Genomic DNA, 23,586 nt, shown 5'->3' on the forward strand with positions numbered 1-23,586 from the left:
ATTATTTTATTATTGTTTGGTTGATGACGCCGCTGAAATATTTATGGGCTGTTTTGAGAGGGGAGAACCGCCGGTGAGAAGAGAGTCACATAAAACACACACATTCTCTCGTGCACACACACACAGACACGCACACATATGCACACACAAACACAGGCACACACACATAAAATGCTTCTCTCAGCTATAAAAGAAAGGTTAGGGGAGAAACATTACACGGTAATTATATATAACTGCCCAGTTACTCCACAGACGGCAGAGAGAGAGAGCACCGGGACAAAGTTCCACAAATATATGCAAAGTCAAGATGGGACTTTATTTATGGAAGGCTGTAAAAGAAAATAGTAACAAGGGAGATACTGTTATTTTGAATGTTTCGTAGGCCTATATTCGTGGACAGTTGTTAAATCTGGGGGACGAAATGATATCTGACACAAATCATTACGAGAAGTGTTGGACAGGGAGCTAATTGACCTGTTTTAATGGTGAATAGTGATAGCAATGACAAGATAGTGACAGTAACTAGGAAATCTTGATGCTTACCTTGTGAGCCAAACAATACCAACATGATGATGAGAAATGACAGTCAGAGAAGGAAGAACTAAAACATGCAGAGAGATGGAATCTTTCCACAGTTTTTGACACCAATCTGGTCATTCAGACAGAGACCATTTCCAAATACTGTCCACATACTGTTCTCTTCGATACTACTCTACTACTGACTCCATGCTACTCAACTAACTCTACTGACTCAATGCTATTCAACTAACTCTGAGTCAATGCTATTCAACTGAGTCTAGTGACTCAATGCTAATCAACTAACTCAAAACCATTCTACTAACTCTACTGACTCGATAACACTCTACTAACTCTTCACTAACTCAATGCTAGCTACTCCACTAGCACCACTGATGGTAAGCCTAGGAAACAGGATTTCATGGCGCTCCAGTGTCCTGTAAGCATCCTGTCCCTCCCCTGCTAGCTATTCTTGTTCATTGTCTTACCTTTGAAATCATTGTATATGATCCCATACAACTGTCTGGCCTCAGGCTCTCCTCCTGAGATCAAGAGCTTGAGAATCCCTTTATGAGATGAACAAATCTTTGTTTTAGATGGGTTTCATGGATCCAACCTGAGTCAATCTACACACAATACCCCATAATGACAAAGCGAAAACAGGTTTTTGCAAATTCGTTAAAAATAAAAAACAGAAATACCTTATTTACATAAGTATTCAGTCCCTTTGCTATGAGACTCGAAATTGAAAGCAGGTGCATCCTGTTTCCGTTGATCATCCTTGATGTTTATACAACTTTATTGGAGTCCACCTGTGGTAAATTCAATTGATTGGACATGATTTGGAAAGGCACACACCCGTCTATATAAGGTCCCACAGGTGACACTGCATGTCAGAGAAACAACCAAGCCATGAGGTCGAAGGAATTGACCGTAGAGCTCTGAGAAAGAATTATGTCGAGGCACAGATCTGGGAAAAGGTGACAAAAAATGTCTGCAGCATTGAAGGTCCCCATGAACAGTGGCCTCCATCATTCCTAAATGGAAGAAGTTTGGAACCAACAAGACTCTTCCTAGAGCTGGCCGCCCGGCCAAACTGAGCAATCGGGGGAGAAGGGCCTTGGTCAGGAAGGTGACCAAGAACCCAATGGTCACTCTGACAAAGCTCCAGAGTTTCTCTGTGGAGATGGGAGAACCTTCCAGAAGGACAACCATCCACCAATCAGGCCTTTATGGTAAAGTGGCCAGACAGAAGCCACTCCTCAGTAAAAGGCACATGAAGGTTCACCTTCCAACAGGACAGCGACCCTAAGCACACAGCCAAGACGACGCAGGAGTGGCTTCGGGACAAGTCTCTGAATGTCCTTGAGTGGCCCAGTCAGAGCCCGGACTTGAACTCGATCGAACATCTCTGGAGACACCTGAAAATAGCTGTGAAGCGACGCTCCTTGAGAGGATCTGCAGAGAAGAATGGGAGGAACTCCCCAAATACAGGTGTGTCAAGCTTGTAGCATCATACCCAAGAAGACCCGAGGCTGTAATCACAGCCCAAGGTGCTTCAACAAAGAACTGAGTAAAAACCTGTTTTTGCTTTGTCATTAGGGGGTATTGTGTGTAGATTGATGAGGGAAAAAAACTATTGAATCCATTATCGAATAAGGCTGTAATGGAACAAAATGTGGAAAAAGTGAAGGGGTCTGAATCCTTTCTAAATGCATTGTATGGAGAGGTAGGTCCATAGAGATGTACATCTAGAAAGGGTGATGTTATGGAGCAGAGCCCCAATGTCCTGGAATGGAACAGTTTGTCGGACATCTTGCTTGAGGGCAGTTCTAAACCAGCTAATTTCATCTTTATGGGTTGGTCATCATCACCTAGTTATACAGTATTAAGGATATGGCTTGGGAGAGGTGGAGTCTACCGGATCCTAGCCTACATGGTATGTACACTACACACTAGCTAATGTACGGTACTTGAGTTCTACCTTTCTTTTTTGCAAACTCTCTCTCCTCTTCACTTTCTTCCTCCTCCCACTTCTTCTTCCTCTTCTTCTCTTCTCTCCCAGGGGGCTCTAAGGTCTCCTGACCCCAGCTTTCCCATTCAGGGGTTTTGGGAACTTCCTCTGGATCACCACAGAGGAAGAGTGAGAGATCTGAAATCTATTGCTCTACGGGCGGATTAGTATTGTCTGACTGACTGCTCCCAGTAGCTCCAACTTCGACAGGCTTCGGCTGATCAACAGCTCTACACATTGACTGGTCATGTCTGAAGGAGAATCTACTGTACTCCAACTTGTATTTGCTTTTGAACTATACACATCTATGCACTGGTCTATACCAACTCATACATTCACTAGCACTACACACAAGCTCCATACATGTACAGCTCATCTAGGGAAGATACATTCACTAACACTACACACTAGCTCCATACATGTACAGCACATCTAGAGAAGATACATTCACTAACACTACACACTAGCTCCATACATGTACAGCACATCTAGAGAAGATACATTCACTAACACTACACACTAGCTCCATACATGTACAGCACATCTAGAGAAGATACATTCACTAACACTACACACTAGCTCCATACATGTACAGCACATCTAGAGAAGATACATTCACTAACACTACACACTAGCTCCATACATGTACAGCACATCTAGAGAAGATACATTCACTAACACTACACACTAGCTCCATACATGTACAGCACATCTAGAGAAGATACATTCACTAACACTACACACTAGCTCCATACATGTACAGCACATCTAGAGAAGATACCTTCAGGGTTTCTTTCTGTGTCCTCCTCTTTCCCCTCCTCTTGCTCTCCTTCTTTCTCAGAGGGTTTTCCTGTCTCCTCTACTTCAGGAGTAGGAGAGACTGTGAGCACTAACAGGTCACGTCCTTCATTTGTTTGTTCATTAGTGTTTTTGTTTGTTCCTTCGTTCGTCCTCTTTTCATTCATTCATCTATTCATCCATCCATTATACTATTGTACCTAATGAGTCCAGTCTAGTTCATAGGAACACAATGAGTTATAAAACTACTAACTAATGAAGTCCATTGAAATCCTACACAATGACAGATACCTTCTGCCTCAAACTCCTTCTCTTTCTCCACTGCTTCCTTTTCTCTCAATCCCTCAGAGGGCCACTCACTCTCTCCAGGGCCCCCTTCCTCAGGTTGGGGAGGAACTGTGAATGTCAGAAAGGGTCCGAAAAACAGACGCATCACAATTCGTTCACTTCGCCTCACCCCCATATGAGCTAGAATCTACAGGTCACGCTAGAAAGAGAGTGGGGAAAACAATATTATCTCTAATGACTTCACACAGCTAGGAAGCTATAACCTTTATATCTCTCCTTCTCTGTTGTCTTCTCGTTCTTTTCCTCCATCACGTCCACTTTCCTAGAGGGCTTCTCGCTTTTCCCAGAGTCCTCTGCTTCAGGTTTTGGGGTGGCTGTGTGCGAGTACCAGTGAGACATGAGCACTCTCAGAAAAGAAAAAGTTTTACCATCAGGGTGGGACCAAGGAGACAGTTTCTTTGTACTGCACATCATATGGCTACTTCATCATAGTCACGGCTCAATTAACTAATGGCACGCTAATATGAACCATGACAATAACAGGCTCTTGACAGACCTCATCTATCGTCGATTTTCTTTTCTTTACCTGAAAGTTAGTGAGTACTGTGTATTACTCTGTCTGTTCACAACAACATGGCAACAAGTAGTCTTCTACACGTGAATGTTCCATTAAATTCAATGCACAACGATTAGGCCTGTACCTTTTTCCAATCTTTATCTCCTCCACCCCCTCTTTCTCCTCTACCCCCTCTTTCTCCTCTACCCCCTCTTTCTCCTCCACCCCCTCTTTCTCCTCCACCCCCTCTTTCTCCTCCACCCCCTCTTTCTCCTCCACCCCCTCTTTCTCCTCCACCCCCTCTTTCTCCTCTACCCCCTCTTTCTCCTCTACCCCCTCTTTCTCCTCTACCCCCTCTTTCTCCTCTACCCCCTCTTTCTCCTCCACCCCCTCTTTCTCCTCCACCCCCTCTTTCTCCTCCACCCCCTCTTTCTCCTCCACCCCCTCTTTCTCTTGTTCTGTCTTAGATGGAGTATTGCTTTTCGCATTGTCCTCTGCTTCAGCGGGTTTGGAGGTGACTGTGAACAATGAGCGATGTAGTCTTTTACAGGCCGATATGCATGTCTCTCTACACAACGCAAAGTACCACAGAACTACAGTGCCCACATACTACAACTACTACACATACTAATGAGGCTACAATACACAAGTTATACCTTTTTCAGTCTCTTTCTCCTTCACCTCTCCTTCCTCCCCCTCTTCTTCAAAGGGAATCTCAGTCTCTCCTCCATCTCCTGCCTCTTCACTATTAGCAGCTGAACAAAAAGCATTGCAACCTCCAAAAGGAGTGTGTGCAAATGGATCATTATTGCAAACAGCCAGAAAGTTTCAAAGAGCTCTCTAACAAGTACCTCTAAACTAGGAATTACTAATCAGCCAAGGGAAGCTGGGGAAAGAGTTGTACATGGGAAATGTTCTCCTTTAAATTGTACATTTAAGATGACCAGGCTACATTTAAGATGGCCAGGCTATTGACCAATCAATGGCAAGGTATTGATTCTGCAGCACTCCCCCTAATGGATGTATGGGTTCCATAAAATCTATTCTGCATAATCCTTCCGTTTCTTTGCATGGATCCAGGTGTACCACAGAAGTATTCTCTATCAACAGGGGTGTGGTGTGAGAGCCTACCGTAGAGATGGTGGAGAGGCCATTGCCCATCTATACAATGGCTTTTTCTTTGACGGAGACATACAAGAGCCCTCTATTCCTCTCGAAGGAGCTTACCCTGTTAGCTAGTGTGTAGCTAACACAGTCCCTGCGGATTTCCCTCAAGCCGGTGCCCCCTCCACGCTGACTGATCCCAGTACAGATTGTGCTGCTGAGCCCCAGAGGGAGGGAACGCTGGCAGCAGTTCCCAACCCCCCAAGCCATCATGTTTCATCAATGTGACCCTCCCACCCCCACTCATGTCTGACTTTCGCCCCTCTGACCCATTTTCAGAATAAGTAGATAGCTGACAACCCCTCACACATGCGCCCGCATACACAGGGAAGCTGCATTTCCCTGTACTCACAATGCGCGCATACACCAACACATCCTCTGTATGGGGTACACATCCTCTGTCTGGTGTACACACCAACACATCCTCTGTCTGGGGTACACACCAACGCATCCTCTGTATGGGGTACACACCAACGCATCCTCTGTATGGGGTACACACCAACGCATCCTCTGTCTGGGGTACACACCAACACATCCTCTGTCTGGGGTACACACCAACGCATCCTCTGTATGGGGTACACACCAACGCATCCTCTGTATGGGGTACACACCAACGCATCCTCTGTATGGGGTACACACCAACGCATCCTCTGTCTGAGGTACACACCAACGCATCCTCTGTATGGGGTACACACCAACGCATCCTCTGTATGGGGTACACACCAACGCATCCTCTGTATGGGGTACACACCAACACATCCTCTGTCTGGGGTACACACCAACACATCCTCTGTATGGGGTACACACCAACACATCCTCTGTATGGGGTACACACCAACACATCCTCTGTCTGGGGTACACACCAACACATCCTCTGTATGGGGTACACACCAACACATCCTCTGTATGGGGTACACACCAACGCATCCTCTGTATGGGGTACACACCAACGCATCCTCTGTATTGGGTACACACCAACGCATCCTCTGTATGGGGTACACACCAACGCATCCTCTGTATGGGGTACACACCAACACATCCTCTGTATGGGGTACACACCAACACATCCTCTGTATGGGGTACACACCAACACATCCTCTGTATGGGGTACACACCAACACATCCTCTGTATTGGGTGGGTGGGCTCTCAGGGACACTGCTTTTACACCAGCTGATCTATCACAACATAAATGCATTTAATCTCAGTTACCCACGCTGCCTTGGGGGAAAGAGCGCTTCACCGTCCTACTGGTATTAATCTCTATCAGCTCGTCAGCTCAACTCGTACTGTCTGACACAAACACACACACAGACACGCACAGGGAACTGGGGTTAGATCTGCAAGAGTGTGTGTAGGTATTGCGACTGTGCATGTGGGAATGTGTTTGTGCGTGTGTGTGCATGTGTGCACGTGTGTGTGTGTTCAGGGGACAGCTTAGCAGAGCAGGACAGTGATGGAGCTTTCAAATCATCTGCTCTGGTCACAGGCAGCAGTTTGACACTGTTCACCCTCTAGAGCTCCCTGACTCCCAACACTAAAACTGCAGGCTGCCTCCCTACAGAATCATGTTCACAGTGCCTGTCAGCCTGCCATTCCAGCCACCAAAACACCTTGACATAAATCATACAAGTGTAATACAGCATATTAGGAAGTCGTGACATTTGATGACTTCCTAATATGGATGCCATAGAGTTAGAGGTTACGCAAAGTCTATGCACAGTCCACCAAGTGTTTAATGTGAAGGAGAAAGTGAAATGATTCATTGTTGAATATTAAGCAAATTGTGAATGTAGACCCATGACATTGTCTGTTGAAAGCAAGTCTCATCAAGCCCTCTCTGAGCTTTAAACCATTCTCTATGGGGTTTGTTTCGGCCTTCTCTCTCTCTCTCTCTCTCTCTCTGTGTGTGTGTCTCTGTCTCTCTCTCTCGCTCTCTCTCTACCAGTGGCTCCACAGGGACCCAGTGTCTGAACTGTGAACCAGGGCCTTTATTACGACTGTGAACCAGGGCCTTTATTACGACTGTCAATGCACTCTCTCACTCTAGCTATCTCTCTCCCCCTCTCTAGCACCTATCTCCATCTCTCCACCCTCTCTTTTGCCTTCATCGTGTGCTCTCTCTCTCTCTCACGCCAGCCCACATTAACTGGGTTTCAGTATCATTATCTAAATTGAATGAGCAGCTCTGACATGAGATGTCATTATTGTGCAATATAACATACTTCCTCTTTTTTTTTAAATAGCCCTTTTTGTGCCAGGGAATAGATTATATTTCTATGAAGCCACACCACAGGAATCTTTCAACTAAATCAGGAAGATTTCTAGATCTAGATTCAATGCTATAGATCTACTCTATTCTAAACTGCTACTCTATGGGTCTGGCTTACCTTCTTCGCTCTCTACGTCCATTGGCTCAGGCAGGTCCGTTGGGGACGGGGTTGTAGTGGGGGGAGGGCTCTCAGTCAGGGCAGGTGACGTGAGCTCCTCCGCGATTGGTGGATGGGGTGTGGATTCCTCTGTGATAGGCTGAGGGGTGGTCGTAGGGGGCGTTGCCTCTGTGGTAATGATGATGGATGTAAGTTCCTCCTGCTCTATAGGTGTAGGTGATGGGGGGGGCAGGGTGTCAGTGAGGGGGGGTCTCGGGGTCTGTAATGGGGGAGTGGTGGTGGAGTCGGTTGGGTCCTTGGTCGGAAGGAGGGGCTCTTGAGGAGAGAGAGCATGTTCAAGGTAATGAGGGATGTATTCATTCATTAAAATGCATTAAATATATAAGGAATGCTGCCTCGGATTGTTTATCTAAACAAAGCCTAGTTTTTATTTTTTCTCTGACTCACGCATGCACACACACACACATGCAGGCACACGGAAAAGTGCAGTTCACCCTGCTGAGACAGACTTAACCCAATAGCTGTGCCTTGTTAACCCTTTCAGTACTGGCAGCACTGCAATCCCAGTGCGCTCCACTCTGGTCTATTGTGGAAGAAGATCCCTCTGCAATATTTTACTGATGGTCCTCTTAGGTTGACAGTGTGTGTGTCCTATTGGCTAATATACACACTTGTGTACTACACGCTAGCCCTATTGGTTAATACACACACTAGTGTACTACACCCTAGCCCTATTGGCTAATACACACACTAGTGTACTACACCCTAGCCCTATTGGCTAATACACACACTAGTGTACTACACCCTAGCCCTATTGGCTAATACACACACTAGTGTACTACAAAGGCCACTAGCTCTTTGTGTTAAAGCATTAATAACATGCTGGATGTTGTCTTTCGAAATATCAAGCTAATCAACATCTAGCTCTAGTCCCTGGTTGGCTATGGCTACACTATGCACTGGTCTAGTGTAATCTCCCCACCGGGAGTCTCTGTGGGAGGGTCAATGCTCGGAGAGTGGCGCTGCTGGACTCTGGTCAAGAGAGAGTGGTTCATGTTCCACATGCTCTGATTTGTTGATGTCTGTTTTGTTTTGAACCCTGCCAAAATCATTGGATACTAATAATGTTTTTTAACTTTTTCTAGAACAGAGTTACCAAACAGTGCCACCTTGCAGTGACCAGGGTTGGGGTCAATTCCATTTGAATTCCAGGCTATTCATGAAGTAAACCAAATTCCAATTCCCAATTTTCCTCATTGAAAGCATTGAAGAGAATTGGAATGTCAGTGTACTTCCTGAATTGACTGGAATTTAAATGGAATTGACCCTGACTGTGACAGAGAGAATAAAAACAGTGATCTGGATAATTACGTAATCTGCTGATGACATGTACCTGTCTGTCTGCACAAATGAACTGACGTGCCTGTCTGTCTGCACTGATGAACTGACTATCCTGTCCTGTCTGTCTGCACTGTGACGACCCTCCCCCTCTGTCTGCCAAATTCTTTCTATTTGCTCCCATTTTCCTTAATAGTACGACGGTGGGTGGAGCAGGGAGGGAGGCTCGGGTGTGTCCCAGGGATAAATACATCTTTCCCTCATTCATTGAGGAGACCCTCTCCTGGTTGTGGCATTTTGTTGCGTGTTTATTTTGGCACCTCAACACCCCTCATTACCACCATCTATGCACACAACCACTCACACTGCTTACTACACACAATTGTATATAGTTTACCTTTGGTTAATAAATATATTTTTGTTATTCCTTGTTGTCTCCCTTTTTGTTATGGGCTACAAGCCGGTTCGTGACATCACAGATGAATTGACTATTACGCAGTCACATGACACACTTATGCGCGAGCACACACGTACATATATGGACACATACAAAAACACACACTCCAACCCACCACGTCCCCTGTATTTTGTGTCTTTCCTGTCACACAAACACATTTGTGCATAATGAGACAATTTGTCACTTGTTTGGGTTAATGTAGGCAAGATAAATTATCACAATAACACGTAATGCCACCTGTCAGTCTGGGTGTCCCTGTCATTTGTTACCGTGGCTCTAGACAGCCATTTGCACAACGCTAATGATGATATTGTGATTCAGGGAGGGATTGAGAGACTGTTCCCAGAACACCTAATGACACCCAGATGAGTGACAGGATGGTTACTTGAACGTTTGTCCTCCTACGGACTACTTTATTACGATGTAATTTGGCTGGGTTTTAATACATGGTCATGTTTATGTAATATGTTGAATTCTACTGGCTTTCTCTACATTTGTGATGTACATGATGGGATCTGTGTGTACATGTAATCCTGTACTCACTGTAATAGAAGGGACTGACCAGCTGACTGGCTGACAGGCTGGGGGAGGGACTGACTGACTGGCTGCCTGGCTGGCTGGGAGTGAGACTGACTGACTGACTGGCTGGAGGAGGGACTGACTGACTGGCTGACTGGCTGGGAAAGGGACTGACTGACTGGCTGGCTGACTGACTGGGGGAGGGACTGACTGACTGGTTGACTGGCTGGGGGAGGGACTAACTGACTAACTGGCTGGAAGTGAGACTGACTGATTGGCTGGAGGAGGGACTGACTGGTTGGGAAAGGGACTGGCTGACTGGCTGGTGGAGGAACTGACTGACTGGCTGACTGCCTCTGGGTGGGTGTCACTATCGTCGTTGGAAGCATACTCGGACCAAAGCGCAGCGTGATTAAGGTTACACATGTTTATTAAATGAAACCCTCAAAAAACAAAGAATAAACGAACACGTGAAGCTATGGCGTGCTCACATGCACTAACTCAAAACAAGATCCCACAACACACAGTGGGGAAATGGCTACCTAAATATGATCCCCAATCAGAGACAACGCTAAACAGCTGCCTCTGATTGGAAACCATACCAGGCCAACATAGAAATACACACACTAGATTACCCACCCTAGTCACACCCCGACTTAACCAAAATAGAGAATAACAAGGCTCTCTATGGTCAGGGTGTGACAGTGGGAGGCCCAGGAGACTAAGGGAGCTGTTTCTGTAGTGTAGTGGCTGGCCCCATACACATGTTACTGGGCTGTTTAATGGGATAGACTTTGCTGTGTGAAGGGAAGCAGAGAGGAGCTTCTCTTTCCCCTATTGTACAGCATAACACGCTTCCCCAACATACACTCTGCAGACAGACTTGTGTGGATGGAATGTGCATTCTGTATGTAGGGAAGAAGGATGGTTACCCGTGTACAGACACACGCATACATGCACAAACCAACCCAAACGCAATGAGAAAACCATACACATGCTCACTCACACGCTCGCTCGCATGCAGACGCGCACACGCACGCACACCCCAATCTAAACACACACAGGTCATAGTGTTGACTCTTGAGATATCGTTAATGGGGACTGGAGTGTGGAGGGTTTGCAGGGCTTGATACAGTCATTTGTTATGACTGGGCTGGGAATTATAGGGTGTTCTATTCTTAGGCCTAGAGGGGTAGACTCCTGGTCAGACACAGCATGTATTGTACCTGTAGGAAGGTGATGGAAGGTGTGTGTGTGTGTGTGTGTGTGTGTGTGTATGTGTGTGTGTGTGTGTGTGTGTTCCACCATCAGAGTAAGACCTCAGACCTCTGTTCCTCGGGAGGAAGAGGGGAGGATGAGGATGATTTATGAGTTTCACTGTGCCAAGCCATATGCCATATGCCATCCACACGCACACACACACACACACACACACACACACACACACACACACACACACAGACACAGACACAGACACACACACAGACTGATAACGAGACGCTCCTAACATCAGGGTCAGGCCCTAGCCAGATAAACTATTCTAACCACCAGATAAAAGATAAAGCAAGATAGCATCACATCTTAGTGGTAGCTCTAAGTATAGCAGATCTGAAGCCCATTGTAAAGTGTATCAGAGTGTCAAGCTTAGAGAAAGCTACTGATACGGTGTGGTATGCTGTACACTCTTAGTATCTAAAAGGGTTCTTCTGCTGTCCCCATAGGAGAATCCTTTCAACCCTTCTAGTTTCAGGTATAACCTTCTACCTGGAACCAAAAAGGTTCTCCTATGGGGACAGCCAAATAACCCTTTTGGAACTGTTTTTTTCTTCTAAGAGTGTAGTTTGGAAGGTTTGGTGCTTTTCAATTAGGAAAATGTTGAATTGGAATTGGGATTTGGTTTACTTTCTGAATAGACTCGAATTGAAATGGAATGAACCCCAACCTTGGTAGTTTATTAGACTGTGGTCTTCTCTAACAACAGTATAGCTGTCTCAGTGGTTGCCTAGCTGAAAATAAAATACAGTAGACCTACTCACTGCGGTATATAAAATGAGCAATATGTCTGATAACAAAATGTATTTCATTGTCTTTTTAGGAAATAGTATGCATTAATTGGTCAAATGTGACAATGCAAGTTTGTGTCACTATCTAACCTTGATCCCCACACTGTGGTCTTTGAAAAGTCCCTAAAGGGATTTGTGCTTCAGTCAGCTGCTCCTCAATCACAGCTTATCAGTGACTTTATCGGAGCTCCTGACGTCGGCCTAAAAAGTGCTGCGCTGTTCAACAACACCACTTAATGGATTTCCTCAAAGAAAATTCTGACGACATCACAGACGACGTTCCTGGCATTCCCTCTCCCTTCCTGCTTCCCACGTCCTAAGTGCTTTTCTGGAGGTACACGAGCGGCGAACCATCTCCCAAGATGTCAGGTTTAAATTTAGCCTGGGACCGTCGTCGGTCGGAACAAGACCCGGTTCTGAGGACCACTTTATATTCATGGTCTTGACAGTGTGTGTTTGGTCCTGTCGGATCTGGGCTCCTCAAACCCAGTCAGTCAGAAAGAATCCAGTCAGACAGTCCATACTGTAGCAGCTCAACGCCCACTCTCTCCTATGAATGAACTAGAGGGACTAGCCAGTAGCCACATATAGCATTAATGTCAACCAAGATGATGGCTTGACAATGATAATGCACAAGAGATAATGCACGGCTGAAATAAACACACACACACTACCTATAACTACTATCTATAATTTTGGACCTATCACTACCTCTACCTTCTCTAGGTGCCCTCCTCCCTGAGCACTAGTAGCAGAGGCTTCCTGAGTAGCGGTTGTGACCGGATCTGGTTCTGGTGTGGTAGTGGGGGTTATGGCTGTAGTTTCAGGTTCACTTTGACTTTCAGTTATGGAGGTAGTACTGGGGGTTGAAGGTGGTCAAAGGCAAAGGTTCTGAAAGTTCTGTGAGAAAGAAGATTCCAAGTTGACGAACAAACAAAACATCCCCCTCCCCAACCAAAACATCCCCCTCCCCAACCAAAACATTCCCCTCTCCACCCAAAACATCCCCCTCCCCAACCAAAACATTCCCCTCTCCACCCAAAACATCCCCCTCCCCAACCAAAACATCCCCCTCTCCACCCAAAACATCCCCCTCCCCTCCCCAACCAAAACATCCCCCTCCCCAACCAAAACATCCCCCTCCCCAACCAAAACATCCCCCTCCCCAAACAAAACATCCCCCTCCCCAACCAAAACATCCCCCTCCGCAACCAAAACATCCCCCTCTCCACCCAAAACATCCCCCTCTCCACCCAAAACATCCCCCTCCCCAAACAAAATATCCCCCTCCCACCCAAAACATCCCCCTCCCCAACCAAAACATCCCCCTCCCCAACCAAAACATCCCCCTCCCCAACCAAAACATCCCCCTCCCCAACCAAAACATCTCCCTCCCCAACCAAAACATCTCCCTCCCCAACCAAAACATCCCCCTCCCCAACCAAAACATCCCCCTCTCCACCCAAAACATCTCCATCTCCACCCAAAACATCTCCCTCTCCACCCAAAACATCCCCCTCCCACCCTGTTTCAACCGAAACAACATTGGAAGCAGTAAGACTAGTCTAAAAGCATACAGTATGTCATATATTTAAATCAATAAATAGTTTTAAAACAAATCGAATATAGATCTGCAAGTTTTACAAGTCTGTTTTAACCACTGTCCCCCATTCAGTCCTATAGGGTGCCAGTTGTAACATGCAATATTTTGTGAAAAATGAGTTCCTTCTCACAAAAAGTAACGGCAGCCCAGTCAGCCTGTAGACTAACTAATGAGAGACCAGTGAGAGACCAGTGCTGTCTGTCAGGTCTGATGTTGCCACTTTGCCCATGGTTTCCATCTAAACGCTAGGAGCAGAGAGTGTCTCCACAGAGAGAATCCCTAATCAAATTCCCTTTTATTCATTCCTCTAGGAGTTCCTCTCCCGGAATCACACCGCATTACAGCACACTTAAACATTCACACTCACTCCCTCTCTCTCTCTCACACACACACTCCCCTGCGCTCTCTCTCGCTCTCTCTGTGTGTCTCTGTGTGTCTCTGTGTGTCTGTCTGTCTGTCTGTCTGTCTGTCTGTCTGTCTGTCTGTCTGTGTCTCTCTCTCCCTCTCTCTCTCATCCTTTTCCCCTGCCTCTGCTTTACCACCCACACACTTGTTCCCCACCCCCCCTCTTCTATTTCATTATCTCTTTCTCTTCCATGCTTCTCCACCAGTGCGACTTCAGTCCAACATAAGTAAGAAAGAACTGTGGAAAGATTCCTCCAGTGGAAGCTAGCGTAGCTGGGATGAAAAGGACATAACGGTGCCGACAGTACAGGGAGGCCTATCAATAATATAGAAGACAAGACCAGCGCTGCAACCAACAAAGAAGAACAGAGGGAGCTGGATGAAGAACAGAGAGATGGAACGATGTGTTAGATGGAGGGATAAAGGGATAAATAAAAGAGAGAAGGGGGTGAGAGATAGAGGAGACAGAGAAAGTGGATGCAGCATCCTCTGCTTGGCTTGTTTTAACTTACTAGAACCACCGCCCATGGGGGCACCAGCGACTGCACCTGAAAAGGAGGGAGAGAGGGGGGGGAGGAACAAAAGAAAGAGGATAAGTATCTGTTTATTTATGCATTCATTTGACAGTCGTCCCTCCCTCATTTATCATACTCTGTAGAAAGAGCAAGTACATCAGCGTTCTTCAAATCTGGCCTAACCTGAGTGGGTGCAGGCTTTTGCTCCAACCCAGTACCAAACACACCTAATTCAACCAATTAACTACCATTAATAATTTGTCCATTAATCAGTTAAATCCGTTGTGTTGGTGTTGGACGGGAACAAAAGCCTGCACATTCCGTGGGACCAGGACAGAGGAACACTGATCTATATGCAGTTAGTGGCAGGATGGGAGTAGCTGGCCTAGATGATTATTTTATGATCGCTATTCCCCCCCCCCCCCCCCCCCCCCCCCCCCACACACACTACACAGCTTTGTTCTCTGCTCTTAGGTAAAGGGGAAAGAACTCTGCATCTCGATTTCTCTCTCTATCTCTTCCCCTCACTTTCTCTCTTTTCTTCCCCTGTCCTTCTCTCTCTTTTTTACATAACTCATCACTCTCTAATTCTCTCCTTTCATTCAGGACATTGGATGGAGACGTCTGGGGATTCCACATGCATCCTTCATACATGTTTCAAATAAATATTTATTATCAAAAATGACACAAGAACCTAACCCATTATGCATAAAGGATCCAACATAGTGTAACAATTCCAGTAAAAAGTGTCTGCTAAATGGCATATTTATTACATATTATATATAATACAATTTGTGTTTCAGAATACTTCATCCCTTGAAATCAATTGATTACCAATCAGTTTTAGTAATTACATAGTTGTTAAACTGTTACAGATCAACAACAGTGCATAATCCAAACCATTTTCGGTGACTTGACTTGACAAAACTACAGTAAGTTGGAAAAGTAAAACTCGCAAACATTTATTGTTACCAGGTACAGCAGCAGTTTTCTTTCTATTCAGCGTACCTATAGTAAGTAGACATATATTAGAATAGAATATTCTAGAATGAACTTTCTGTATGAGTGAGCTGTATAAGAGGGACCTGTTCGAAGGGAACATAGAATAGAACTGGGATAGAAGTGGGGCACATACAGGTGTTGGGGGATCCGTTGGGTGTGGGCAGGTATGAGCCAGCCTTCCAGGACTTGGCCTTGAAGCCCTTCTTGCAGCGTTGACAGTCCTGTCCCGTGGTGTTGTGTTCACACTGACACTGGAGGTCTCCCTCCTGCAGCAGGCACAGCGATGCATGTAGGTTACACTTACACCTGGGTACAGAAGACAGGAGGAAGGATGTGAGTGTGTGAAAGGAGAGGTGTGTGTGTGTGTGTGACTGTTTATGCATGTGCCAGATGTTTACACCAAGAGGGGATGACAAGTGAGTGTCTGTGATTGAGTGTGTATGGGTGTGTGGGGTGTGTGAAAGGGTAGCAAAGGCACAGGAGTGAGTGTGTACTATATTGTATATTGCAGCGACCTTGATCCAACACCTAGGCACCTCGTCAACAGATTTACATCCCTTGACGTAACAGTAAAGGTGTTGGGTTCAAGCCCCAGTCATGGCTACCTACTGACTCCCTAACAATATTTTAAATTAAACAATAACAAAGTTGACCTAAACCAGAAGAATGACAAGTTTTGTATTATATATCACAGAAACGTTTGCAGGTTACATTTAGACACCTGAGTGAGAGGGGAGAGAGGAGCAGTAGGAGGTCTCTTACATACTGACTAGACCGGTTGTGAGCGTGTTGATTTTGTCCATACACACCAGACGCGATCAGGACACGCAGGTTGAAATATCAAAACAAACTCTGAACCAACTATATTCATTTGGGGACAGGTCGAAAAGTATTTAACATTCATGTCAATTTAGCTAGCTAGCTTGCTGTTGCTAGCTAATTTGTCCTGGCATATAAACATTGGGTTGTTATTTTACCTGAAATTCACAAGGTCCTCTATTCTGACAATTAATCCACACATAAAAGGGTAAACTGAGTTAGCTTCTAGTAATCTCTCCTCCTTCAGGCTTCTTCTTCTTTTGACTTTATATGGCAGTTGGCAAACAACTTTAAGGTGCGTTACTGTCACGTCCTGACCAGTAAAAGGGGTTGTTTGTTATTATAGTTTGGTCAGGGCGTGGCAGGGGGTGTTTGTTTTATGTGTTTCGGGTTTTTTTTGACTAATGTTCTATGTTAGTATATTTCTATGTTCGTTCTAGTTTTTCTATTTCTATGTTTAGTTTATTGGGTTGACCTTCAATTGAAGGCAGCTGTTCCTCGTTGCTTCTAATTGAAGGTCCAATTTAGTAGGGGTGTTTTTTCCATGGGTTTTTGTGGGTAGTTGTTCCGTGTGTAGCTGTGTGCCTCACAGGACTGTTTTTCGTCGTTGTTTTGTATTAAGTGTTTGTTTTGGTTTTCTTCGTAATAAAGAAGATGAGTATTTACATTCCCGCGGCGTTTTGGTCCAATTCCTACGACGAACGTTACAGAACTACCCACCACCAGCGGCCCACGCAGCGGGCCCAGGAGGAGCAAGGATCCTGGGCCAGGGAAAGAAGGGAGTGGAGGACGTCATGGACATGGGAGGAGGTAATGGCAGGGGACAAGACCCTGCCATGGAAACAGGTGGAGAACGCGAGGGAGGAACGGCGACAGTACGAAGAGCGAACACAACGACGGAAGCACGAGAGGCACCCCCAACACATTTTTTGAGGGGGCACACGGGTAGTTTGGCTGGGCCATAAGCCAACTCCCCGTGCTTGTAATGGGGAGCAGCGGATCATGAGAGCGCCGGTCTATGCGGAAGTACGCATGATCTCGCCCATGCGCACGCACAGTCCGGTGCGAGCGATCCCAGCCCCTCACAAGTGCCGTGCTAGAGTGGGCATCCAGCCAGGTAGGAGTATGCCTGCGCAGTACATCTGGCCACCAGTGCGTCTCCTAGGCCCAGGCTACCCTGCGCCTGCTCTACGCACGGCAGCCATCAGGCCTCTGCACAGCCCAGTTCGCCCTGTGCCAGCACTCCGCCCGTGCAGGGCTACTGTGACTACCCAGCCAGGACGGGTGGTGCAGGCTGTGCGCTCCAGACCTCCAGTGCTTGTTCATGGCCCGGTGTACCCTGTTCCTGCTCCTCGCACTAGCCCTGTGGTGCATGAAAATAGTCTGGCACCTTCAAAGCCAGCCCCACGCATCAGGCCTTCAGTGCGCAGTCCCCATCCAGAGCTTCCGACGACAGTTCCCCCGTCTAGAGCTTCCGACGACAGCGCCCCGTCCAGAGCTTCCGGCAACAGTGCCCCGTCTAGAGCTTCCGGCGACAGTTCCCTGTCTAGTGCTTCCGGCGATGTCCTACAGTCCGGAGCCTGCAAGGACGGCCCACAGTCCGGAACCGACAGAGATGGCCTCCAGTCCGGAGCCTGCAGAGCCACAGTCACCCTCCAGTCCAGAACCGGCGCAGCCAGAGTCACCCTCCAGTCCGGAACCGGCGCAGCCAGAGTCGCCCTCCAGTCCGAGGTCTCCAGCGACGCGCATCAGCCTGAGGTCTCCAGCGACGCTCCTAATCCCGAGGTCTCCAGCGACGCGCCTTAGCCCTGAGCCTTCAGCGGGGGTGGACAGGTTAGGTTGGGGACTAAGGCCGGAGCCTGAGCCACCTCCATAGTGGAGGATTGGGGAGGGGGGGTGTAGCACAAGAACCGTTGGTGACGGTGACCACCCTCCCTTCTCTCCCTTTAGTTTGGGATTATTTTGTTTTGGGGTTTATTTTTGTGTTTTTTGTTTGAGGTGCATCTGGGGTCTGCACCTTTTGGGGGGGGGGGGGTACTGTCACGTCCTGACCAGTAAAAGGGGTTGTTTGTTATTATAGTTTGGTCAGGGCGTGGCAGGGGGTGTTTGTTTTATGTGTTTCGGGGTTTTTTGCTTAATGTTCTATGTTAGTATATTTCTATGTTCGTTCTAGTTTTTCTATTTCTATGTTTAGTTTATTGGGTTGACCTTCAATTGGAGGCAGCTGTTCCTCGTTGCCTCTAATTGAAGGTCCTATTTAGTAGGGGTGTTTTTCCATGGGTTTTTGTGGGTAGTTGTTCCGTGTGTAGCTGTGTGCCTCACAGGACTGTTTTTTGTCGTTGTTTTGTATTAAGTGTTTATTTTGGTTTTCTTCGTAATAAAGATGAGTATTCACATTCCCGCGGCGTTTTGGTCCAATTCCTACGACGAACGTTACCGTTACCACTACCAACTGGACTGGAGTGTGGACTTCAGTTCATCTTTCAATCACCCACGTGGGTATATGCTCCTAAAAACCAATGTGGAGATGGGAGAGGCGGGACTTGCAGCGCATCAAACGTCACAAATAGAACCAAGTTCTATTTTAGCGTCTGGCTACGCAGACGCACGCGAGCAGTTTGGATGCAATGATTAAATAGCATGTACAGTATGTGTACATTTATTTTGCAACGCTCGCGCATGTAACGCTAGTGGTGTGGCCAGCATGTTAGACACCTGGGTGGAGGGGAGAGAGGAGCAGCAATAGTAGGTGTGTGATCTCTAACTTGATTATAGTGAACACTTGGCAAAGTGTGATTTTTGATTATTACACACTTGCATTCAAGAGACAATAAGGATGAATACAATGTGGATCTGGTACCATAACATCATTGACAGACAGCTCTGAACTCTCACTGATGCACACTCAAAACTACTGCTTGTTGTTCAATAATAAATCTGCTCAGTTTGGTTCCTAATTGCCAGGAAAGCCGGGCTGATAGGTTTGTGTGTTTGAGTGTGCATGTTTGCGTACGTACGTGCATGCGTGTTGTGTGTGCACATATTTATGTGTGTGTGTGTGTGTTTGCGCGCATGCTTGTGTGTGTGTGACAAGGGGCAGAGCCCAGGTGGGTTATTCCAGCAATAAGAATCATGAGACAGGAAATGAGGATCTTGAGGAAGTCATGGCGGCTCTGACTTTAAATTACAGTCTTTTCCAGATGAGCGGCTGGATTCCAATCTGGTTTGTTCCGCTGGAGTGGACAGCTATCCATCTGCATCAAATATTCAATGAATGGGCCCTGTACACTGGCAAAATTTCTACTTCAAGCTTCCTTCATCACTTCTGTCTCTCTCTCTCTCCATCTGGCCTCTTTCTTTCTCTTTCTCTCTCAATCTCCCCTCTCTCTCTCAAATCAAATCAAATTGTATTAGTCACATGCGCCGACTACAACAGGGGTAGACCTTACAGTGAAATGCTTACTTACAAGCCCCTAACCAACAATGCAGTTTAAAAAATACAAATGAGAATAAGAAATTAAAATTACAAGTAGATAAAGAGCAGAGGTAAAATAACAATAGCGAGACTATATACAGGGGGTACCGGTACAGAGTCAATATGCGGGGGCACTGGTTAGTCGAGATAATTGAGGTAATATGTACATGTTATTAAAGTGACTATGCATTGATAATAAGAGAGTAGCAGCGGTGTAAAAGAGAGGGGGGGGGGGGGGGCAATGCAAATAGTCTTGGTAGCCATTTGATTAGATGTTCAGGAGTCTTATGGCTTGGGGGTAGAAGCTGTTTAGAAGCCTCTTGGACCTAGACTTGGTGCTCCGTTACCACTTGCCGTGCAGTAGCAGAGAGAATAGTCCATGACTAGCGTGGCTGGAATACATTTGTAGGGCCTTCCTCTGACACCGCCTGGCATAGAGGTCCTGGATGGCAGGAAGCTTGGCCCCAGGGATGTACTGGGCCGTACACTCTCTCTCTCTCTACCTCGTCTCTCTAGTTTCAGATGTACACCTCCCTCCCTGCGTCACCAGTCCTCTCCTTTAACTGCATTTCCTTTCGTTCCATTATAGCACCTAACTCCAGCACATAGTGGAGGAGTGTACAGTAACACCCCAATCCACAAAGCATCTCAGAGTACGAGTGATAGGATCTAGGATCTGTCTGTATTATTCATTATGATCTAAAAGGAAAATCTGACCCTAGATCAGCACTCCTACTCTGAGACGCTATGTGGATACGGACCCTGGACCAAAACTTTATAGATGAAACGTCCTGGACCAGAGCTTTATAGATCACCGTGAATCACTGAATCCATTCAGAGAGAAGCACAGCCCCATATTCACTTAGACATATGCAGGCACACACATGCAAACAGATGCATATACATTGAGTATACCAAACATTCGGAACATCTTCCTAATATTGAGTTGCACCCCTGACTTTTTTCCTAAATTCATCAGAGCATGGACTCTACAAGGTGTCAAAAGCATTCCACAGGGATGGGGGCCCATGTTGACTCCAATGCTTCCCACAGTTGTGTCAAGTTGGCTGGATATCCTTTGGGTGCTGTACCATTCTTGATACACACGGAAAACTGATGAGTGTGTAAAACCCAGCAGCGTTGCAGTTCTTGACACAAACCGGTGATCCTGGCACCTACAACCATACCCCGTTCAAAGGCACTTATATTTTTTGTCTTGCCCATTCACCCTCTGAATGGCACACATACAGTCCATGTCTCAATTGTCTCAAGGCTTAAAAATCCTTCTTTTATCTTAAGGATCCACCCCCTTTTTTAAAAGTTTTCGCCTAAAATTACATACCCAAATCTAACTGCCTGTAGCTCAGGACCTGAAGCAAGTGTCACAGGCCGGCTCATAGCCTGTGGCAAAAATGAGGGGACATCAACAACAGGTATAGGCCAATTCAAAAAGGTTCTTTATTGTAAACAAAACTATTAACTTTAAACAAAGAAAAAAGGAATGAGGTGTGTAAATGTCATAATGTAGGGTGGATGTAAGGTGCATGGATGCGTGAATATGTGTGTGTGAACATGACTGAGTAGTAACTACATAAAACTACAAAGGAACAAACAAAACAATACCTGGAGGAGCAGGGAGAGAGAGAGGTTAGTGGAGCAGTTTTATACCCTGAGCCCAGGTGGCTCCAATCACGCCAGCTCCAATCACTAACGACCCTCCTCTGCCTGCAGGAGGAACCACCCCTGCACTGCAGAGGAGGAGCCGTGACACAAGGATATGCATATTCTTGATACCATTTGAAAGGAAACACTTTGAAGTTTGTGGAAATGTGAAATGAATGTAGGAGAATATAACACATTATATCTGGTAAAAGATAATACAAAGAAAAAAACGTATTTTTTTGTACCATCATCTTTGAAATGCAAGAGAAAGGCGCAATTTAGATTTTGGCCACCGGATGGCAGCATTGTATGTGCAAAGTTTTAGACTGATCCAATGAACCATTGCATTTCTGTTCAACATTTGGTGTTAAGACTGCTCAAATGTTCCTAATTGGTTTATTCATAATTTTTTAAGTTCATAACTGTGCCCTCTCCTCAAACAATAGCATGGTATTATTTCACTGTAATAGCTACTGTAAATTTGACAGTGTAGTTAGATTAACAAGAATTTAAGCTTTCTGCCAATATCAGATATGTCTATGTCCTGGGAAATGTTCTTGTTACTTACAATGTCATGCTAATCACATTAGCACACATTAGCTCAACCGTACCGAGGGTGGGACATCAATCTGTAGAGATCCTTAAGAGGATTTATTAACCTGCCTCCTCCCCTTCATCTACACTGACTGAAGTGGATTTAACAAGAGACATCAATAAGGGATCATAGCTTTCACCTGGATTCACCTGTTCAGTCCAGGGGCGGAAATCCCGGGGGTGACGGGGGGGACACAACCCCCCCATCCTGGGAAAAATATGATTTGTCCCCCCCAATATATCACTGAAACATAACTATGTAATTGAAATAATATTAATAATACGCAATGAAAGCAATTGTACTGATTATAGACACTTAATAGCGCGTTTTTAAGTTTCAAAAGATTGCGACCCCCCCACCCTTTGCCTCACAATGGTTTGATCCACTGGCAAGGTAACGTAGAGGTCGTATCTACTGTCTGAAAGGCACTCAATGAACGTAACTGACGTGAGGTTAATCCAGTCAATCGCGCACACACACTAGCTGAATATGCAGAGCTAGCGCGCAAATATTAACTATTAAGCTAGCTAGTACCTATTCCATTTATGTGGCCTCGTCAAAGATGGAATCTTTGCTATCGTCAATTTATTCTGAAATCAGCATGCAGATGATGTAAGTTAGTGCTTCAAAGTCCCTGTGATAAAGTTAGCGATAAACTGAAGTCCAAACTGAACAGAACTACACTCTCTTCTACCATTGTCTTAAATATATTTCATGGTCTCGTTGCAAAAGCTAAATTGTCGCAAGGGAACTTTTATTTATTTATTTTATTTAACCCGGGTATCAAAGATTATAGCAAACACCACTGAAACGGAATTGGTGCTCGCTTGCTTTGCAAATTCAGCTATTGTTGGAAGCCAGCCAATATGAAACAAACTATTAAAAATACAAAAGGTTGCAGCATATGTTGTGTAAATGGTGAACTCATACAGCTGTCAACTCATGTCATTTTAATCCGTTTCACATTTGCTAGCTACCTTTTAGATCGAAGCCCAAATAGAATGATAAAAGATAAGATGATAGAAGCCCATCTCCTACTGTAAATAACCTACACACTGTGTGTGTGTAGCCAGCCAGCCAGGTAGAAAAATGGCAGAAAAATAAAAGACGGACATCAGAGTATTTTTCAGTACACCAAAACGCAAAGTAAGAACCCTAGTAGCCTAATATCTCAAAGACTAGTTGATAAAATGTTCATAAGAAAGAAATGAAATTCTAATGGAAATGTTTCACAATGATGTCATTAGGCAGAGCAGGCAACAGATGGCACACAGACTGCAGAGTTGGGGACAGATATGCAGGGACAGACTGGCAGAGACAGGGAGTCTCAGGTAAGTTTGTTGAGTCTTTGTTTGGCAACATTATGAAAGGTTCTCAATTTTTTTTACTTGTAAAATAGGAACATAATT

At 45.7% G+C, this 23,586-nt stretch overlaps 1 protein-coding gene across 4 annotated transcripts in view; it reads right to left on the reverse strand.

The window, feature by feature from the left end:
* ntng2b (netrin g2b) overlaps positions 1-23,586 on the reverse strand; it is a 105,894-nt gene that overhangs the window by 7,108 nt on the left and 75,200 nt on the right. For 3 of the 4 annotated variants that reach the window (XM_029710072.1, XM_029710070.1, XM_029710071.1), the window contains 3 exons: positions 15,760-15,932; positions 14,622-14,657; positions 7,725-8,039 (listed from right to left, as the gene is read on the reverse strand). In XM_029710072.1, coding sequence (XP_029565932.1) covers positions 7,725-8,039; positions 14,622-14,657; positions 15,760-15,932 — 524 coding nt within the window. The remainder of the gene's footprint in view (positions 1-7,724; positions 8,040-14,621; positions 14,658-15,759; positions 15,933-23,586) is intronic. The other variant, XM_029710073.1, reaches the window with a different exon arrangement.

Source organism: Salmo trutta, chromosome 23 (genome assembly GCF_901001165.1).
Source record: "Salmo trutta chromosome 23, fSalTru1.1, whole genome shotgun sequence".
Lineage (NCBI taxonomy): Eukaryota > Metazoa > Chordata > Actinopteri > Salmoniformes > Salmonidae > Salmo > Salmo trutta.